The sequence below is a fragment of the Leucoraja erinacea genome, unplaced genomic scaffold (assembly GCF_028641065.1).
Source record: "Leucoraja erinacea ecotype New England unplaced genomic scaffold, Leri_hhj_1 Leri_152S, whole genome shotgun sequence".
Lineage (NCBI taxonomy): Eukaryota > Metazoa > Chordata > Chondrichthyes > Rajiformes > Rajidae > Leucoraja > Leucoraja erinaceus.
Window position 1 is genome coordinate 130514 of NW_026575814.1, and position 19051 is coordinate 149564.

The following is a 19051-nucleotide window of genomic DNA, read 5'->3' on the forward strand; positions in this document are numbered from 1 at the left end:
GAATGGAGGGTTATGGTCTGAGCGCAGGTATATGGGACTAGGGGAGATTATGTGTTCGGCACGGACTAGAAGGGTCGAGATGGCCTGTTTCCGTGCTGTAATTGTTATATGGTTATATTAAATCACATGCATATCTCATCTACAGAAACTGAGGAATAACCTTTTCACACAAAGGGTGGTGGGTGGATGGAACAAGCTGCCAGAGGTAGTTGAGGCTGGGACTATCCCAATATTTAAGAAACAGTTAGACAGGTACATGGATAGGACAAATTTGGAAGGATATGGGCCAAGCGCAGGTAGGTGGGACTAGTGTAGCTGGGACATGCTGGCCGGCGTGGGTGAGTTGGGCCGAAGGGCCTGTTTCCACACTGTATCACTCAATGACAATGAAAGGTTTGTTAGGATATGGTCGCCCAATTATAGGAAGGATGTCAACAAAATAGAGAGAGTACAGAGGAGATTTACTAGAATGTTGCCTGGGTTTCAACAACTAAGTTACAGAGATAGGTTGAATAAGTTAGGTCTTTATTCTCTGGAGCGCAGAAGGTTAAGGGGGGACCTGATAGAGGTCTTTAAAATGATGAGAGGGATAGACAGAGTTGATGTGGACAAGCTTTTCCCTTTGAGAATAGGGAAGATTCAAACAAGAGGACATGACTTCAGAATTAAGGGACAGAAGTTTAGGGGTAATATGAGGGGGAACGTCTTTACGCAGAGAGTGGTAGCGGTGTGGAATGAGCTTCCAGTGGAAGTGGTGGAGGCAGGTTCATTGGTATCATTTTAAAATAAATTGGATAGGCATATGGATGAGAAGGGAATGGAGGGTTATGGTACGAGTGCAGGCAGGTGGGACTAAGGGGAAAAAAATTTGTTCGGCATGGACTTGTAGGGCCGAGATGGCCTGTTTCCGTGCTGTAATTGTTATATGGTTATATGGGCCAAACGCGGGCAGGTGGGACTATTGTAAAAGGGGAACCTTGGTCAGCATGAGCAGGCTGGGCAGCCATCATTATCACAGACATCCCGCCCGATCAAACCTTTCATATCCTCCTTCTCCCAGCTCACATCTGGCAGAAGGTACAGAAGTTTGAAAGCGCGCACCACCAGACTCAGGAACAGCTTCGTCCCCTCTGTTATCAGGTTTCTGAGCGGTCCTTCCATAAGCTAGGGTACTGTCCGATTCACCATTACCACGTTGCATACGTTCAACTTTGTTCATGGAACTGTTACACTTACAAGAGAGTCAAGAGAGTTTTATTGTCACGTGTCCCAGATAGGACAATGAAGTTCTTGCTTGTCAACGCCAAGAACTAAAGATAGACCATTCTTGCCAACATTTGGCCTATCAGGGAACCACCCTGCCTGAGGGTCCATATGTTTAAGAAGGAACTGCAGATGCTGGAAAATAGAAGATAGACAAAAGTGCTGGAGGAACTTAGCGGGTGCAGCAGCATCTATGGAGCGAAGGAAATAGGCAACGTTTCGGGCTAAAACCCTTCTTCAGACTCCCGCTGAAGTTCAACGTCTGAAAAAGGGTTTCGGCCCGAAACGTTGCCTATTTCCTTCGCTCCATAGATGCTGCTGCACCCGCTGAGTTTCTCCAGCATTTTTGTCAACCTGAGGTTATATATTGCCACCCCTGATTTGTCCTGGTGTTTTCTTGCTTCCAGTCCCCCCCCCCCCACTACCTTACAATCAGTCTAAAGAAGGGTTCCGATCTGAAACATCACAATCCATTTTCTCCAGAGATGCTCCCTGATCTGCTGAGTTACTCCAGCAATTTTCTGTCTATCTTTGGTATAAACCAGCATTTGCAGTTCCTTTTTATTACATCAATGCCTTGCAGCGCCAGAGACTGACTACGGGTGTTGTCTGTACGGAGTTTGTATGTTCTCCCTGAAACCACGTGGGCTTTTTTCGGGTGCTTTGTCAGTTAATTGACTTCTGGTAAAATTGAAAATTGTCCCTAGCATGTAGGATACTGCGAGTGTATGGGGTGATTGCTGGCCGGCGCAGACACACTGGGCCGAAGGGCCTGTTTCCTAAAAGGGCTATATCTCTAAAATGTAAAGCATATTTTCTGCATTTTCCCCAATGCTCTATCTATTGTGCTCAACTTGAATTAATTTTATTTATGTATAGTATGTCTGTTCTGTTTGCATTGCATACAAAACAAAACTTGTTGCTGTACCTTGGTACACGGGACGCTGATAAATCTATACCCTAACCTATTCCATCAGGCTCTGGGGGTTTAGTTTAGTTTAGAGATACAGCGTAGAAACAGGCCCTTCGGGGCACCGAGTCCGCACCGACCAGCGATTCCCCGCACATTAACCATATAACCATATAACAATTACAGCACGGAAACAGGCCATCTCGGCCCTACAAGTCCGTGCCGAACACATATTCTCCCCTAGTCCCATATACCTGTGCTCAGACCATAACCCTCCATTCCTTTCCCGTCCATATAACTATCCAATTTATTTTTAAATGATAAAAACGAACCTGCCTCCACCACCTTCACTGGAAGCTCATTCCACACAGCCACCACTCTCTGAGTAAAGAAGTTCCCCCTTATGTTACCGCTAAACTTCTGTCCCTTAATTCTCAAGTCATGTCCTCTTGTTTGAATCTTCCCTCCTCTCAGTGGGAAAAGATTATACACATCAACTCTGTCTATCCCTCTCATCATTTTAAAGACCTCTATCAAGTCCCCCCTTAACCTTCTGCGCTCCAAAGAATAAAGACCTAACTTGTTCAACCTTTCTCTGTAACTTAGTTGCTGAAACCCAGGCAACATTCTAGTAAATCTCCTCTGTACTCTCTCTATTTTGTTGACATCCTTCCTATAATTAAGCGACCAAAATTGTACACCATACTCCAGAATTGGCCTCACCAATGCCTTGTAAAATGACATCCCAACTCAATGCTCTGATTTATAAAGGCCAGCACACCAAAAGCTTTCTTTACCACCCTATCTACATGAGATTCCACCTTCAGGAAACTGTGCACAGTTATTCCTAGATCCCTCTGTTCAACTGCATTCCTCAATTCACTACCATTTACCATGTACGTCCTATTTTGATTTGTCCTGCCAAGATGTAGCACCTCACACTTATCAGCATTAAACTCCATCTGCCATCTTTCAGCCCACTTCCAAATGGCCTAAATCTCTCTGTAGACTTTGAAAATCTACTTCATTATCCACAACACCACCTATCTTAGTATCATCTGCATATATCCCTGATTGTGCCACCTGATTTTGTACACTTACATGGACATCGAAGGCCCGTCCACAAACAGAACAGACAGGATCATATAACAGTTAAACATATCTCAGAGAAAAATGCTGACCCCGAAAGACTAGACGAGGCTTTGGTCTAGAAGTGGCCCAGGCGATCAATGTCACATTCAGAAACAGAGTCAGAGGAATTCATTCACATCTTTCACACACACCACCAAGGTTAAAACCACCACAAACAAACAAAATATTGACTTTCTGGATGGACACCACTGGTTTCAACTTGGCATTAGAAAATGGTGGCCACAAACTAGCTCCCAAAGTCTTTTTACAGACCAACATTGTTTGAGCACCACAGATCACTGTCCAAAATACACTTTCAGTGATATTAAGACTACCCTACACACATTAGGGATCATTTTATATTTATACCAAGTCAATTAACCTACAAACCTGTCCATCTTTGGATGGTGGGAGGAAACCGAGAATATCGGAGAAACCCCACGCAGGTCACGGGGTGAACGTACAAATTCCGTACAGCCAGGATCGAACCTGGGTCTCTGGGGCTGTAAAAGCCCTGTCCCACAGTACGAGTTCATTCCAAGAGCTCTCCCGAGTTTAAAAAAATTCAAACTCGCGGTAAGCACGGAGAATGAACGTAGCGGGTACGTCGGAGCTCGGGGACGTCTCTTAGCGGCTCGTAACGCTAACGGCAGGTACTCGGGATGACTCGCTAACGGCAGATAAGCACGGGAAGACTCGTGGAGATTTTAAAACACGTTGAAAAATGTCCACGAGAGCCCCGAGTACCGACGAGTGGCCATTACTGTAAATCTCCGAGATCGAATCAGGGCAAACTCGGGAGAGCTCTTAGAAACATAGAAACATAGAAAATAGGTGCAGGAGTAGGCCATTCGGGCCTGCACCGCCATTCAATATGATCATGGCTGATCATCCAAATCAATATCCCATACCTGCCTTCTCTCCATACCCCCTGATCCCTTTAGCCACAAGGGCCACATCTAACTCTTTCTTAAATATAGCCAATGAACTGTGGCCTCAACTACCTTCTGTGGCAGAGAATTCCACAGATTCACCACTCTCTGTGTAAAAAATGATTTTCTCATCTCGGTCCTAAAAGATTTCCCTCTTAATCTTAAACTGTGTGACTCCTTGTTCTGGACCCATGATCGGGAATAATCTTCCTGCATCTAGCCTGTCCAACCCCTTAATAATTTTGTAAGTTTTTATAGAGAGAGTACAGAGGAGATTTACTAGAATGTTGCCTGGGTTTCAGCAACTAAGTTACAGAGAAAGGTTGAACAAGTTAGGGCTTTATTCTTTGGAGTGCAGAAGGTTAAGGGGGGATTTGATAGAGGTTTTTAAAATGATGAGAGGGATAGACAGAGTTGACGTGGAAAAGCTTTTCCCACTGAGAGTAGGGAAGATTCAAACAAGGGGACATGACATGAGAATTAAGGGACTGAAGTTTAGGGGTAACATGAGGGGGAACTTCTTTACTCAGAGAGTGGTGGCTGTGTGGAATGAGCTTCCAGTGAAGGTGGTGGAGGCAGGTTCGTTTTTATCATTTAAAAATAAATATGGATGGGAAGGGAATGGAGGGTTATGGTCTGAGCGCAGGTATATGGGACTAGGGGAGATTATGTGTTCGGCACGGACTAGAAGGGTCGAGATGGCCTGTTTCCGTGCTGTAATTGTTATAAGATTCCCCCTCAATCTTCTAAATTCTAGCGAGTACAAGCCGAGTCTATCCAGTCTTTCTTCATATGAAAGTTCTGACATCCCAGGAATCAGTCTGGTGAACCTTCTCTGTACTCACTCTATGGCAAGAATGTCTTTCCTCAGATTAGGAGAGCAAAACTGTACTTGGGACTGTACTTTCCTCAGATTAGGAGACCAAAGCTCTTGGAATGAACTCGCACCGTGAGACAGGGCTTTAAGGCAGTAGCTCTACCGCTATGCCACCGTGAAGCCCTTGAGCTGATGGGTATTCTCTGGGCATTCGGCCTTTTCGTTTGGTCTGCTTCTAACACTCTCCCATTGTCTCCTTTGATCAGATTCCCACAGCTTGATATATTTCGCCACCTCCTCCCTCAGTGTCCCTGACCTGCCAGACTTCGCCAGGGTTGGGATGTTGGATGATCTGCAGATAGATTACTACGACAACTCCCTCGAAGAAGTGGTACCCAGGCAGCAGTGGATTGCGAATGGCTTCACGGCTGAGTACTGGGCACGGCAGAAGATGATCGCAGACATCATTCACACGATTGTGTCTAAACAATTGGGAACACATGCCCAATTGCTCGGTATGTGTCTTTGTACCCCTCTCAGGCTCACAGTAAATTTCACCTTGCCAAAATATCCGCTATCAGATGGATCCGATGAAGCAGCAGAAATTCCGTCCCCTGCTTTGGAATATGGGAGGAAACTGGACGGAGGCACCCGGAGAAAACTCATGCTGCGTGGTCATAGTGAGCATGTACAAATTCCGTGCAGTGTGCCCATTGCCCTCATTGTCAGGATCGAACCCGGGTCTCAAGGCAGCAATTCTACCGCTGCCCCATCATGCCAACAACTTCGGTCTCAATGCGATCGCCCTGCTCTACATACACACTGATGCACACTACACCATCTCACACTGTGATTCCCCTGCTCTATATACACACTGATGCACACTACACCATCTCACACTGTGATCGCCCTGCTCTATATACACACTGATGCACACTACACCATCTCACACTGTGATTCTCCTGCTCTATATACAAACTGATGCACACTACACCATCTCACTGTGATTCCCCTGCACTATACAAACTGATCCACAGTACGCCATCTCTCACTGCGATTCCCTTCTCCGCCCATGATGATGCACAGTACACTCTCTCTCACTATCGCCTGCACTATACACATACTGATGCACAGTACATCATCGCTCACTGTAACCCCTGCTCTATGCACACTGATGCACAGTAAACCATCTCACTGTGATCCCCTGCTTTGCCCATACTGATGCACAGTACACCATCTCTCACTATCCCCTACACTATATAAACTGATGCACAGTACACCATCTCTCACTATCCCCTACACTGCATTGTACACACAATGGATTAACACCGGGTGGCAGTGTACGATGGCAGCCTCGCCAACAGTCTGTCATGTCCTTTTCTTCTTTTGTTGTTTTTGGTCCATAATTAAATGCATGTTTTAGTGTATTTTCAATTTTGTATTATGTTGGGGGGGGCCTTTAAAAAATCTCTTTCCTCGACGGAGATGCAACTTTTTCTGCATCGTAAATCCGTCCACACTGCAGCCTAACATCGTGCAGCTGACGGTCTCTTGGTTTGGGATCGACTTCGGGAGCTCAAACCACAGGAGATTCGACCGCCCCGATGCGGGAGCTTCATCTCCGGCTGCGGGAGCTTCCATCACCCCGACTGTGGATGGTTCAACTGCCCCGCAACCGCGAGGAAAAAGCAGGGAAGAAGATAATACGCTATTGCCTTCCATCCCATCACAGGGGTGGATGTATATGTGAATTTTTATGTTGTTTTATGATTTTTTTTTGTAAGACTGTATGGAAAATCAAATTCTTTGCATGTTTTTACATACTTGGCGAATAAATTAATTACAACTAGAATTACAATGATGCAATGCACACCATCTCACTGTAATCCCCTGCTCTATACACACCCTGACACACAGTACACCATATAACCATATAATATAACCCCATATAACAATTACAGCACGGACACACAGTACACCATCACTGTAACCCTTCTACACACCCTGTCCGTGCCATATAACACATAACAATCTACCCGGAAACCCATATCGACCCTTCTAGTCCTCAGAACACATAACCCTCCATATACCTGCGCTCAGACCATAACCCTCCATTCCCTATCCATATAACTATCCAATTTATTTTTAAATGATAAAAACGAACCTGCCTCCACCACCTTCACTGGAAGCTCATTCCACACAGCTACCACTCTCTGAGTAAAGAAGTTCCCCCTCATGTTACCCCTAAACTTCAGTCCCTTAATTCTCATGTCATGTCCCCTTGTTTGAATCTTCCCTACTCTCAGTGGGAAAAGCTTTTCCATGTCAACTCTGTCTATGCCTCTCATCATTTAAAAAAACCTCTATCAAGTCCCCCCTTAACCTTCTGCGCTCCAAAGAATAAAGCCCTAACTTGTTCAACCTTTCTCTGTAACTTAGTTGCTGAAACCCAGGCAACATTCTAGTAAATCTCCTCTGTACTCTCTCTATTTTGTTGACATCCTTCCTATAATTAGGCGACCAAAATTGTACACCATACTCCAGAATTGGCCTCACCAATGCCTTGTACAATTTTAACATTACATCCCAACTTCTATACTCAATGCTCTGATTACCATCTCACTGTAATCCCCTGCTTATACACACTCTGACACACAGTACACCCTCACAGTAATCCCCTGTGCTATACACACCCTGACACACAGTACACCCTCACAGTAATCCCCTGCTCTATACACACCCTGACACACAGTACACCCTCACAGTAATCCCCTGCTCTATACACACCCTGACACACAGTACACCATCTCACTGTAATCCCCTGCCCAGTGTAATCTCTCCTCTGCTCTATTGGCTATATTTAAGAGGGAGTTAGATGTGGCCCTTGTGGCCTGGAGAGAAGGCAGGACACACAGTACATGGCGGTGCAGGCTCACAGTAATCCCACCCTGCTATTATACACACCCTGACACACAGTACACCATCTCACTGTAATCCCCTGCTCTATACACACCCTGACACACAGTACACAGTAATCCCCTGCTCTATACACACCCTGACACACAGTACACCATCTCACTGTAATCCCCTGCTTATACACAGGGGACAGGCTAGATGCAGGAAGATTGTTCCCGATGTTGGGGAAGTCCAGGACAAGGGGTCACAGCTTAAGGATAAAGGGGAAATCCTTTAAAACCGAGATGAGAAGAACTTTTTTTCACGCAGAGAGTGGTGAATCTCTGGAACTCTCTGCCACAGAGGGTAGTTGAGGCCAGTTCATTGGCTATATTTAAGAGGGAGTTAGATGTGGCCCTTGTGGCTAAGGGGATCAGGGGGTATGGAGAGAAGGCAGGTACGGGATACTGAGTTGGATGATCAGCCATGATCATATTGAATGGCGGTGCAGGCTCGAAGGGCCGAATGGCCTACTCCTGCACCTAATTTCTATGTTTCTATGTTTCTATGTTACACACCCTGAGCCACAGTACACCATCTCACTGTAATCCCCTACTCTATACACACCCTGACACACAGTACACCATCTCACTGTAATCCCCTACTCTATACACACCCTGACACAGTACACCATCCACCATCTCACTGTAATCCCCTGCTTATACACACCCTGACACACAGTACACCCTCACAGTAATCCCCTACTCTGCCTACAATCATGCACGGTGTACCCTCTCCTATTTGATCCCCTGCTCTGAACACAATGATGTGAGTGCACACACAGCCCCTCTCCATGATCATTCCCCTGTGTACCCACTCACCCTGGCTGTACACATTTGCTCACCGTGATCACAGATTGTTTGAGACACTTTGTGCTGTACCACCACCTACGATGCTGCATTCACTCCACCCTCAGCCCCTGCTCTAACATCATCCCCTCACTACAGTCTGCTGCTCCCTGCATCTCGTGGTGACACAGTGCAGGTCCCATTTAGAAACATAGAAAATAGGTGCAGGAGTAGGCCATTCGGCCCTTCGAGCCTGCACCTCCATTCAATATGATCATGGCTGATCATCCAACTCAGTATCCCGCACCTGCCTTCTCTCCATACCCCCTGATCCCTTTAGCCACAAGGGCCACATCTAACTCCCTCCTAAATATAGCCAATGAACTGTGGCCTCAACTACCTTCTGTGGCAGAGAATTCCACAGATTCACCACTCTCTGTGTGAAAAATGTTTTTCTCATCTCGGTCCTAAAAGATTTCCCCCTTATCCTTAAACTGTGTGACCCCTTGTTCTGGACTTCCGCAACATCGGGAACAATCTTCCTGCGTCTAGCCTGTCCAACCCCTTAAGAACCCCTTCCGTGTTTGGTATGTGTAAAATGATTATGTTGCACAGATCTGGAGTTTAAAGCCATCTCTAATTGTAACACACAGTATAGGGGTACAGCAGGTTGTTAGTTGTTAGTTCATCACTACCACTTCCAAGACTACTTAATGTAGGAAGTGGGTGTTAATATAAAGCATACAGTAAGGTGGGGTTAGTGTTGCTACTCTACTATGCTTGGTTCACATGCATTAACCAATCTACAGTAGGGAATAGCTTCTCATTCATGACAAATGGTTCTTTACAGGTATCACCTACTTCCAGACGATTTGGGGCTGCACACAGTCTGAAAATATGAACCATCTGTTTGTAAAGTTTAGCATCCAAGACCTCGGTGCGATTGAGTGTGATCTGGTCACAGTGAACTGTTCCGCCACTGGTATCTTTATAATCTTGAACGATCCAAGCACCTTACAGCCTTTCGTTAATAATGTTGCAGTTCAAACAGTGAACAACAGCTGCATTCCAGACTTGCGGGAAGCTCTTCAGCTTGGTGAGGCGGCACTCGAGAGGAGAGGTAGGTAGGACGGACTTCTCAGTACTTAAGCCCCTGTGTGTGACAGAGTGGGAGCTATGATCCAGGAAGGTGTGGGTGCTCCCTTTCCGGGACAGTCTGGGGCAGCAATAGAGCGCCCATTTGAGACAGTGAGGGAGCCCAGGGAGGTGAGGGAGCTTCCATTCTGGGACTGTGAGGTGTCTCTTGACCCAGACAACAAGGGAGCTCACATCGGCTATATTTAATTCCCATTGGCTATATTTAAGAGGGAGTTAGACGTGGCCCTTGTGGCTAAAGGGATCAGAGGGTATGGAGAGAAGGCAGGTACAGGATACTGAGTTGGATGATCAGCCATGATCATATTGAATGGCGGTGCAGGCTCGAAGGGCCGAATGGCCTACTCCTGCACCTATTTTCTATGTTTCTATCCATGATGGTGAGGGAGCACTGATCTGGGACGATTTCCCAATCACGGATGGTGAGGGAGCTTCTGAGTCAAAATTATTAAAATGAGAAGATTTGGTTACATTCGAAACAGCTCAGATAATGTCTAGGGCCAAAAATAAAAATTTACCTGGAAACATTCAAAAATTATTTAACGAGCGTGTGGGGGGTTACAATTTAAGAGGAATATTTAATTTTAAGAAACAAAGAGTCCGTACGACTAGAAAAACCTTTTGTATTTCGGTTTGTGGAGTAGGAGTGTGGAACAAATTGAACGAGGAATTAAAGCAATGTACAAACATGAATCATTTTAAAATGATATATAAAAAAATAATTTTCATGGGGATGGCTGACAAGTGGGGGTTAATGTTTATCTATTGCTTTACAATTGTTTACTTATGTTTGGTTGCTTCATATATGAAGTTTGTATGTGTATAATAGCTGTATGTCTGTAGGTATTATGGGAAAGTGCCTGGGGTAGTATTATTATTATTAATTAATTGATTTTTAAATATGGTAGAAATGTTGGGGAAAAGGGGTGAGATTTAATAAGTTATTCTTCTTCTCACTCCTTTTCGAGCTTGTACAGACACAGAGTTGGACATTGGAAATTTGCTTTTTGTTCTTTTCATTGCTTGTAAATATTGATTGTAATGTCCAATTGTTTGATAATTTCGATTTTGTTACTATTAATGTCTTTAATGTCTTTACTTGTTCGGAATAAATAAAATAAATAAATAAATAAATAAAAAAGGCAGGAGAATGGGGTGAGGAAGGAGAGATAGATCAGATTATACTGTACATAAATATAACAACGTTAAACTCAAGTACAATAGATAGTGCTAAGGGGAAGATACAGTTCATCAGTCCAATAGGCAGAATCCAATGTGGTAGAGGTGAATTGGACAGTACCTTAGCTCAGAAACTTGGTAGCAGAGGTGGTGGTGGTGCAAGCTTTCAAGCTTCTATACCCTTTGCCCGACTGGAGCAGGGAGAAGAAGGAATGACCGGGGATGGGACAAGTCATTAATTGTGTTGGCTGCTTTTCTGTGGCAGCGTGGAATGTAGGTGGAGTCAGTGATGGGGAGTCTGGATGCGTGATGGTCTGGGCTACATCTACAACTCTTCGCAATTTTTTTGTGGTCTTGGGTAGAGCTGTTCCCAAACCAAGCAGTGACAGTATGGAGCTTCTGCAGAGGACTGTAAGAATCATTGGAGTCATGCCAAATTTCCTGCGTCTCCTAAGGTAGTAGAGGCCTTGGTGTGCCTCCTTGGCTGCTGTATCAATGTGGTAATATTAACGCCAAGGAACTTGAAGATCTGAACCATTTCTACTTCAGCACCATTGATACTGAGTGGGGCATGTACTCCACTATGTTTCCTGAACGAGCTAACTAGTTTGTGAGTGAAACAGTGAGACAGCAAGGCTGGTGTGCATAATCTCCATCTGTAAGTTACTAGGGAAATTGACGAGGGTCAAGCAGTGGTTGTTGTCTATATGGACTTTAGTAAGGCCTTTGACAAGGTTCCTCATGGAAGGTTGGTTAAGAAGGTTCAACTGTTGGGTATAAATGCAGGAATAGCAAGATGGATTCAACAGTGGCTGAATGGGAGAAGCCAGAGGGTAATGGTGGATGGCTGTTTATCGGGTTGGAGGCAGGTGACTAGTGGGGTGCCTCAGGGATCTGTGTTGGGTCCTTTGTTGTTTGTCATGTACATCAATGATCTTGATGAAGGTGTGGTAAATTGGATTAGTAAGTATGCAGATGATACCAAGATAGGGGGTGTTGTGGATAATGAAGAGGATTTCCAAAGTCTACAGAGTGATTTAGGCCATTTGGAAAAATGGGCTGAAAGATGGCAGATGGAGTTTAATGCTGATAAATGTGAGGTGCTACACCTTGGCAGGTCAAATCAAAATAGGACGTACATGGTAAATGGTAGGGAATTGAAGAATACAGTTGAACAGAGGGATCTGGGTATAACCGTGCATAGTTCCTTGAAGGTGGAATCTCATATAGATAGGGTGGTAAAGAAAGCTTTTGGTATGCTAGCCTTTATAAATCAGAGCATTGAGTATAGAAGCTGGGATGTAATGTTAAAATTGTACAAGGCATTGGTGAGACCAAATCTGGAGTATGGTGTACAATTTTGGTCGCCCAATTATAGGAAGGATGTCAACAAAATAGAGAGAGTACAGAGGAGATTTACTAGAATGTTGCCTGGGTTTCAACAACTAAGTTACAGAGATAGGTTGAATAAGTTATCTTTATTCTCTGGAGCGCAGAAGGTTAAGGGGGGACCTGATAGAGGTCTTTAAAATGATGAGAGGGATAGACAGAGTTGATGTGGACAAGCTTTTCCCTTTGAGAATAGGGAAGATTCAAACAAGAGGACATGACTTCAGAATTAAGGGACAGAAGTTTAGGGGTAATATGAGGGGGAACTTCTTTACGCAGAGAGTGGTGGCGGTGTGGAATGAGCTCCCAGTGGAAGTGGTGGAGGCAGGTTCATTGGTATCATTTAAAAATAAATTGGATAGGCATATGGATGAGAAGGGAATGGAGGGTTATGGTATGAGTGTAGGCAGGTGGGACTAAGGGGGAAAAAAAAAAAAATTTGTTCGGCATGGACTTGTAAGGCCGAGATGGCCTGTTTCCATGCTGTAATTGTTATATGGTTATATGGTAAGGTAATGTCCTCTGTGTTAAATTAGTGACGTTACTCTCCATTCTTCCCCAGTTGTTCCAGGGGTGACAGTGTTGAAAAGGGACAAAGGTGAGGGGCTCCGATGTGTCATCACTCCCTTTTACCCCCGCTCCATCAACGCCACTTGGCTGAGGAATGGACAGGCCGTCTCCAATGGCATAAACAAGATCCTTCTACCAAACCACGATGACACGTACAGGATGGAACTGCTCATCGAGCTACACGGCCAAGATCCAAAGATGTACAGCTGTCAGGTCCAGCACAGCAGCCTGCCAGAGACGCTGACAATGACACTGAGGGGAGGTAAGTCACTGTATGTTGTCTACAATCTGTTTCACTCCTGCTTGTAGAAAGGAGATGAGGAGTTTCTTTCGTTGGAGGTTCATTGACACAGAAGGCTGTGGAGGCCGTTAATGGAGATTTTTAAGGAATTATCGTTTCCTCTGAAGAAGGATGTGCTGGCGTTGGTGAGGGGCCAGAGGAGGATTACGAGAATGAGTCTAGGAATGATTGGGTTCACATATGATAGAAACATAGAAAATAGGCGCCACTCTCTGTGAAAAATGTTTTTCTCATCTCGGTCCTTGAGGATTTCCCCTTTATCCTTAAACTGTGACCCCTTGTCCTGGACTTCCCCAACATCGGGAACAATCTTCCTGCATCTAGCCTGTCCAACCCCTTAAGAATTTTGTAAGTTTCTATAAGATTCCCCCTCAATCTTCTAAATTCTAGCGAGTACAAGCCGAGTCTATCCAGTCTTTCTTCATATGGAAAGTCCTGACATCCCAGGAATCAGTCTGGTGAATCTTCTCTGCACTCCCTCTATGGCAAGAATGTCTTTCCCCAGATTAGGAGACCAAAACTGTACACAATACTCCAGGTGTGGTGTCACCAAGACCCTGTACAACTGCAGTAGAACCTCCCTGCTCCTATACTCAAATCCTTTTGCTGATTGTTTTAAGGCACTGGGCCTATACTCGCTGGAGTTTAGATGGATGAGGGGGGACCTCGTTGAAACTTACTGAATTATGAAAGGTCTGGATAGAGTGAATGTGGAGAGGATGTTTCCACTATTGGGAGAGTTGAGGACCAGAGGCCATACCCTCAGAATAAAAGGACGTGCCATTAGGAAGGAGATGAGGAGGAATTACTTTAGTCAGAGGGTGGTGAATCTGTGGAATTCATTGCCACAAACGGCTGTGGAGGTCGTCAATGGATATTTTTACGGCGGAGATTGACAGATTCTTGATCAGTAAGAGTATCAGGGGTTATGGGGAGAAGGCAGGAGAATGGGGTTGAGAGGGAAAGATAGATTAGCCATGATTGAATGACAGAGTTGACTTGGTAGGCCATTGGCCTAATTTTGCTCCTCGGACTTATGAGCTTAGTGTGAACGGGACCGATAGTCGGCATGGACTCGGAGCATCTTTTGTGGTAATCTTCTTCGCTGCTGTGTGCTGGGAAGGCTGGCTCCATCCTGGGGGCAGAGTTGGATTCGTGGGAGGAGGTCTTGGTGGGATGTTCCTCAAACTGCGAAGCATCTTGTACAGTAACCATATAACCATATAACAATTACAGCACGGAAACAGGCCATCTCGGCCCTACAAGTCCGTGCCGAACAACTTTTTCCCCCCTTAGTCCCACCTGCCTGCACTCATACCATAACCCTCCATTCCCTTCTCATCCATATGCCTATCCAATTTATTTTTAAATGATACCAATGAACCTGCCTCCACCACTTCCACTGGGAGCTCATTCCACACCGCTACCACTCTCTGCGTAAAGAAGTTCCCCCTCATATTACCCCTAAACTTCTGTCCCTTAATTCTGAAGTCATGTCCTCTTGTTTGAATCCTCCCTATTCTCAAAGGGAAAAGCTTGTCCACATCAACTCTGTCTATCCCTCTCATCATTTTAAAGACCTCTATCAAGTCCCCCCTTAACCTTCTGCGCTCCAGAGAATAAAGACCTAACTTATTCAACCTATCTCTGTAACTTAGTTGTTGAAACCCAGGCAACATTCTAGTAAATCTCCTCTGTACTCTCTCTATTTTGTTGACATCCTTCCTATAATTGGGCGACCAAAATTGTACACCATACTCCAGATTTGGTCTCACCAATGCCTTGTACAATTTTAACATTACATCCCAGCTTCTATACTCAATGCTCTGATTTATAAAGGCTAGCATACCAAAAGCTTTCTTTACCACCCTATCTATATGAGATTCCACCTTCAAGGAACTATGCACGGTTATACCCAGATCCCTCTGTTCAACTGTATTCTTCAATTCCCTACCATTTACCATGTACAGCTCACCCACTCCATGACACACTGGTCAACCTGAGAAGTACCTTCAGCAACAGACTAGTTCCACCAAGATGCAGTACAGATCGCCACAGATCCTTTTTTTCCTGTGGCTTCCAAACCATAACTCCTGCCCTTTCTGTCGTATAGTAGACTGACTCCCCTCCCCCATCCCCCTCCCCTCTCCATCCATCCCCAAATGTTTGAACATCTCCAATCCTTTCCACTCGTCACCATGTTTCATGTGTCTTGTTGTGCTTTATGACTGTTGTCAGTCCAATTTCCTTCCTGGGATAAATTAAACTTCTATCGTATTGTATGGCATTAACCATATAACCATATAACATATACCATATAACAATTACAGCACGGAAACAGGCCATCTCCACCCTTCTAGTCCGTGCCGAACACATAATCTCCCCTAGTCCCATATACCTGCGCTCAGACCATAACCCTCCATTCCCTTCCCATCCATATAACTATCCAATTTATTTTTAAATGATAAAAACAAACCTGCCTCCACCACCTTCACTGGAAGCTCATTCCACACAGCTACCACTCTCTGAGTAAAGAAGTTCCCCCTCATGTTACCCCTAAACTTCAGTCCCTTAATTCTCATGTCATGTCCCCTTGTTTGAATCTTCCCTACTCTCAGTGGGAAAAGCTTTTCCACGTCAACTCTGTCTATCCCTCTCATCATTTTAAAAACCTCTATCAAGTCCCCCCTTAACCTTCTGCGCTCCAAAGAATAAAGCCCTAACTTGTTCAACCTTTCTCTGTAACTTAGTTGCTGAAACCCAGGCAACATTCTAGTAAATCTCCTCTGTACTCTCTCTATTTTGTTGACAAATTAAACTCCTCTGCCTGCATGTGAACCACATAGCTCCATTTTCTGCATATCCATGTGCTGATACAAAAGCCTCCTAAATGCCTCTATCACATCTGCCTCACCACCACAGCCCCTGGCAGTGCATTCCAGGCACCCACCACTTCCCTATGTTTAAAAAAATCCATGCCCCGCACATCTCCTTTAAAGCCTGTCCCTCTCACCTTAAAGCTATGCCCTCTAGTCTTTGTCATTTCCATGCTGGGGAAAAAAAAAATTCTCACTCTCCATCAAATCTAGATCTGTCATAATTTTAGAAACTGCTATCATGCCTACACACAGCCTCTGACGTTCCAGACCAGAGAAAACAATCCAAGCTTGTCCAACCTCTCATTACAGTTAATACCCTCGAATCCAGGAGCATTATGGCATATGAAACATGAGGGTAATCTAGTTTAGAGATACAGCACGGAAACAGGCCCTTAACATATATAACATATAACAATTACAGCACGGAAACAGGCCATCTCGGCCCTACAAGTCCATGCCGAACAATTTTTTTCCCCTTAGTCCCACCTGCCTGCACTCGTACCATAACCCTCCATTCCCTTCTCATCCATATGCCTATCCAATTTATTTTTAAATGATACCAATGAACCTGCCGCCACCACTTCCACTGGGTGCTCATTCCACACCGCTTCCACTCTCTGAGTAAAGAAGTTCCCCCTCATATTACCCCTAAACTTCCGTCCCTTAATTCTGAAGTCATGTCCTCTTGTTTGAATCTTCCCTATTCTCAAAGAAAAAAGCTTGTCCACATCAACTCTGTCTATCCCTCTCATCATTTTAAAGACCTCTATCAGGTCCCCCCTTAACCTTCTGCGCTCCAGAGAATAAAGACCTAACTTATTCAACCTATCTCTGTAACTTAGTTGTTGAAACCCAGGCAACATTCTAGTAAATCTCCTCTGTACTCTCTCTATTTTTTTTATTTTTTTTATTTTGTTTCCCTTTGTCCCACGCAGACCAGCGATCCCCGCACATTAACACTATCCTACACCCACTAGGGACAATGTTTACATTTACCAAGCCAATTAACCTACATGTACGTGTTTGGAATGTGGGAGGAAACCGAAGATCTTGGAGAAAACATACGCAGGTCACGGGGAGAACGTACAAACTCTGTATAGACAGCCACCTTAATCGGGATCGAACCCAAGACTCTGGTGCTGCATTCGTTGTAAGGCAACAACTCTACCGCTGCACCACTGCAACTTTGTTGAAAGGGCTGGTACTCAGCAGACGGAGTCTCCTGTAGGAAGGAACTGCAGATGCTGGTTTAAAACAAAGATAGACACAAAAAGCTGCAGGAACTCAGACAGCATCTCTGAGGTGAAGGAATGCGTGATGTTTTGGGTCGAGACCCTTCTTCAGACGGAATCTGATGCTTGGGCCAAACAGCAGGAAACTAGATGACAAAGGGGAAACCCCCATCTTCAAACAGGATAATGCATTGTGAAATAAAATTTACGTGCTGCTCCTCAGCCTGGGACTACAATTACTGGGAAGGGGCAGAATGCAATTTACAAGGTAGGGAATTGAAGAATGTAGGTGAACAGAGGGATCTGGGAATAACTGTGCACAGTTCCCTGAAAGTGGAATCTCATGTAGATAGGGTGGTAAAGAAAGATTTTGGTGTGCTGGCCTTTATAAATCAGAGCGTTGAGTGATAGAAGCGGGGGTGGTAATGTTAAAATTGTACAAGGCATTGGTGAGGCCAATTCTGGAGTATGGGAGGTACAATTTTGGTCGCCTAATTATAGGAAGGATGTCAACTAAAAATAGAGAGAGTACAGAGGAGATTTACTAGAATGTTGCTGGGTTTCAGCAACTAAGTTACAGAGAAAGGTTGAACAATTTAGGGCTTTATTCTTTGGAGCGCAGAAGGTTAAGGGGGGACTTGATAGAGGTCGGAAAATGATGAGAGGGATGAGCCACCGGGAGACAGAGTTGACGTGGAAAAGCTTTTCCCACTGAGAGTATGGAAGATTCAAACAAGGGGACATGACATGAGAATTAAGGGACTGAAGTTTAGGGGTAACATGAGGGGGAACTTCTTTACTCAGAGAGTGGTAGCTGTGTGGAATGAGCTTCCAGTGAAGGTGGTGGAGGCAGGTTCGTTTTTATCATTTAAAAATAAATTGGATAGTTATATGGATGGGAAGGGAATGGAGGGTTATGGTCTGAGAGCAGGTATATGGGACTAGGGGAGATTATGTGTTCGGCACGGACTAGAAGGGTCGAGATGGCCTGTTTCCGTGCTGTAATTGTTATATGGTTATATGGTTACATGGTAGCTCAGTGAGCCCTTTGTTTCATGACATTGACTTTCCTTATAGTCCCAGCATTAACTTTCCTTTGAGCTGTCAGTCAAATATACAGCCCAAAAATAAGAAATATTTTTGACACCAATCTGAGGAAGTGTCTCGACCTGAAACATCGCCATTCCTTTTCCCCCGGAGGTGCTGCCTGACCCGCTGAGTTACTCTAGCGTTTTGTGTCTATCTTCAGTGTAAACCAGCATCTGCAGTTAATTCTTCCACTTAACATTTTTAATTGATTGACAGATACAGCATGCAAACAGGCCCTTTGCCTACCGAGTCCATGCTGACCACTCATTCCTCCAATCCTCGGACTATCTTTAATCGGACTTTATCATGCATCAAAAAGTTTTTCATTCACTGTTTCCCAGACAATATACTAAACATCACTAAGCTAAGCTCAACTAAACTCACTCACGTTTGTTCCATGTTATCCCATTTTCTCATCCACTCCCTACACACTGGGTGGGGGCAATCCCGCATGTCTTTGG

At 44.7% G+C, this 19051-nt stretch overlaps 1 protein-coding gene across 1 annotated transcript in view; it reads left to right on the top strand.

The window, feature by feature from the left end:
- Window positions 1-19051, top strand: part of LOC129715939 (major histocompatibility complex class I-related gene protein-like) — a 39117-nt gene that overhangs the window by 7906 nt on the left and 12160 nt on the right. The window contains exons 2-4 of the mRNA XM_055665833.1: window positions 5320-5568; window positions 9647-9916; window positions 13082-13351. Of these exons, the coding sequence (XP_055521808.1) occupies window positions 5320-5568; window positions 9647-9916; window positions 13082-13351 (789 nt within the window). The remainder of the gene's footprint in view (window positions 1-5319; window positions 5569-9646; window positions 9917-13081; window positions 13352-19051) is intronic.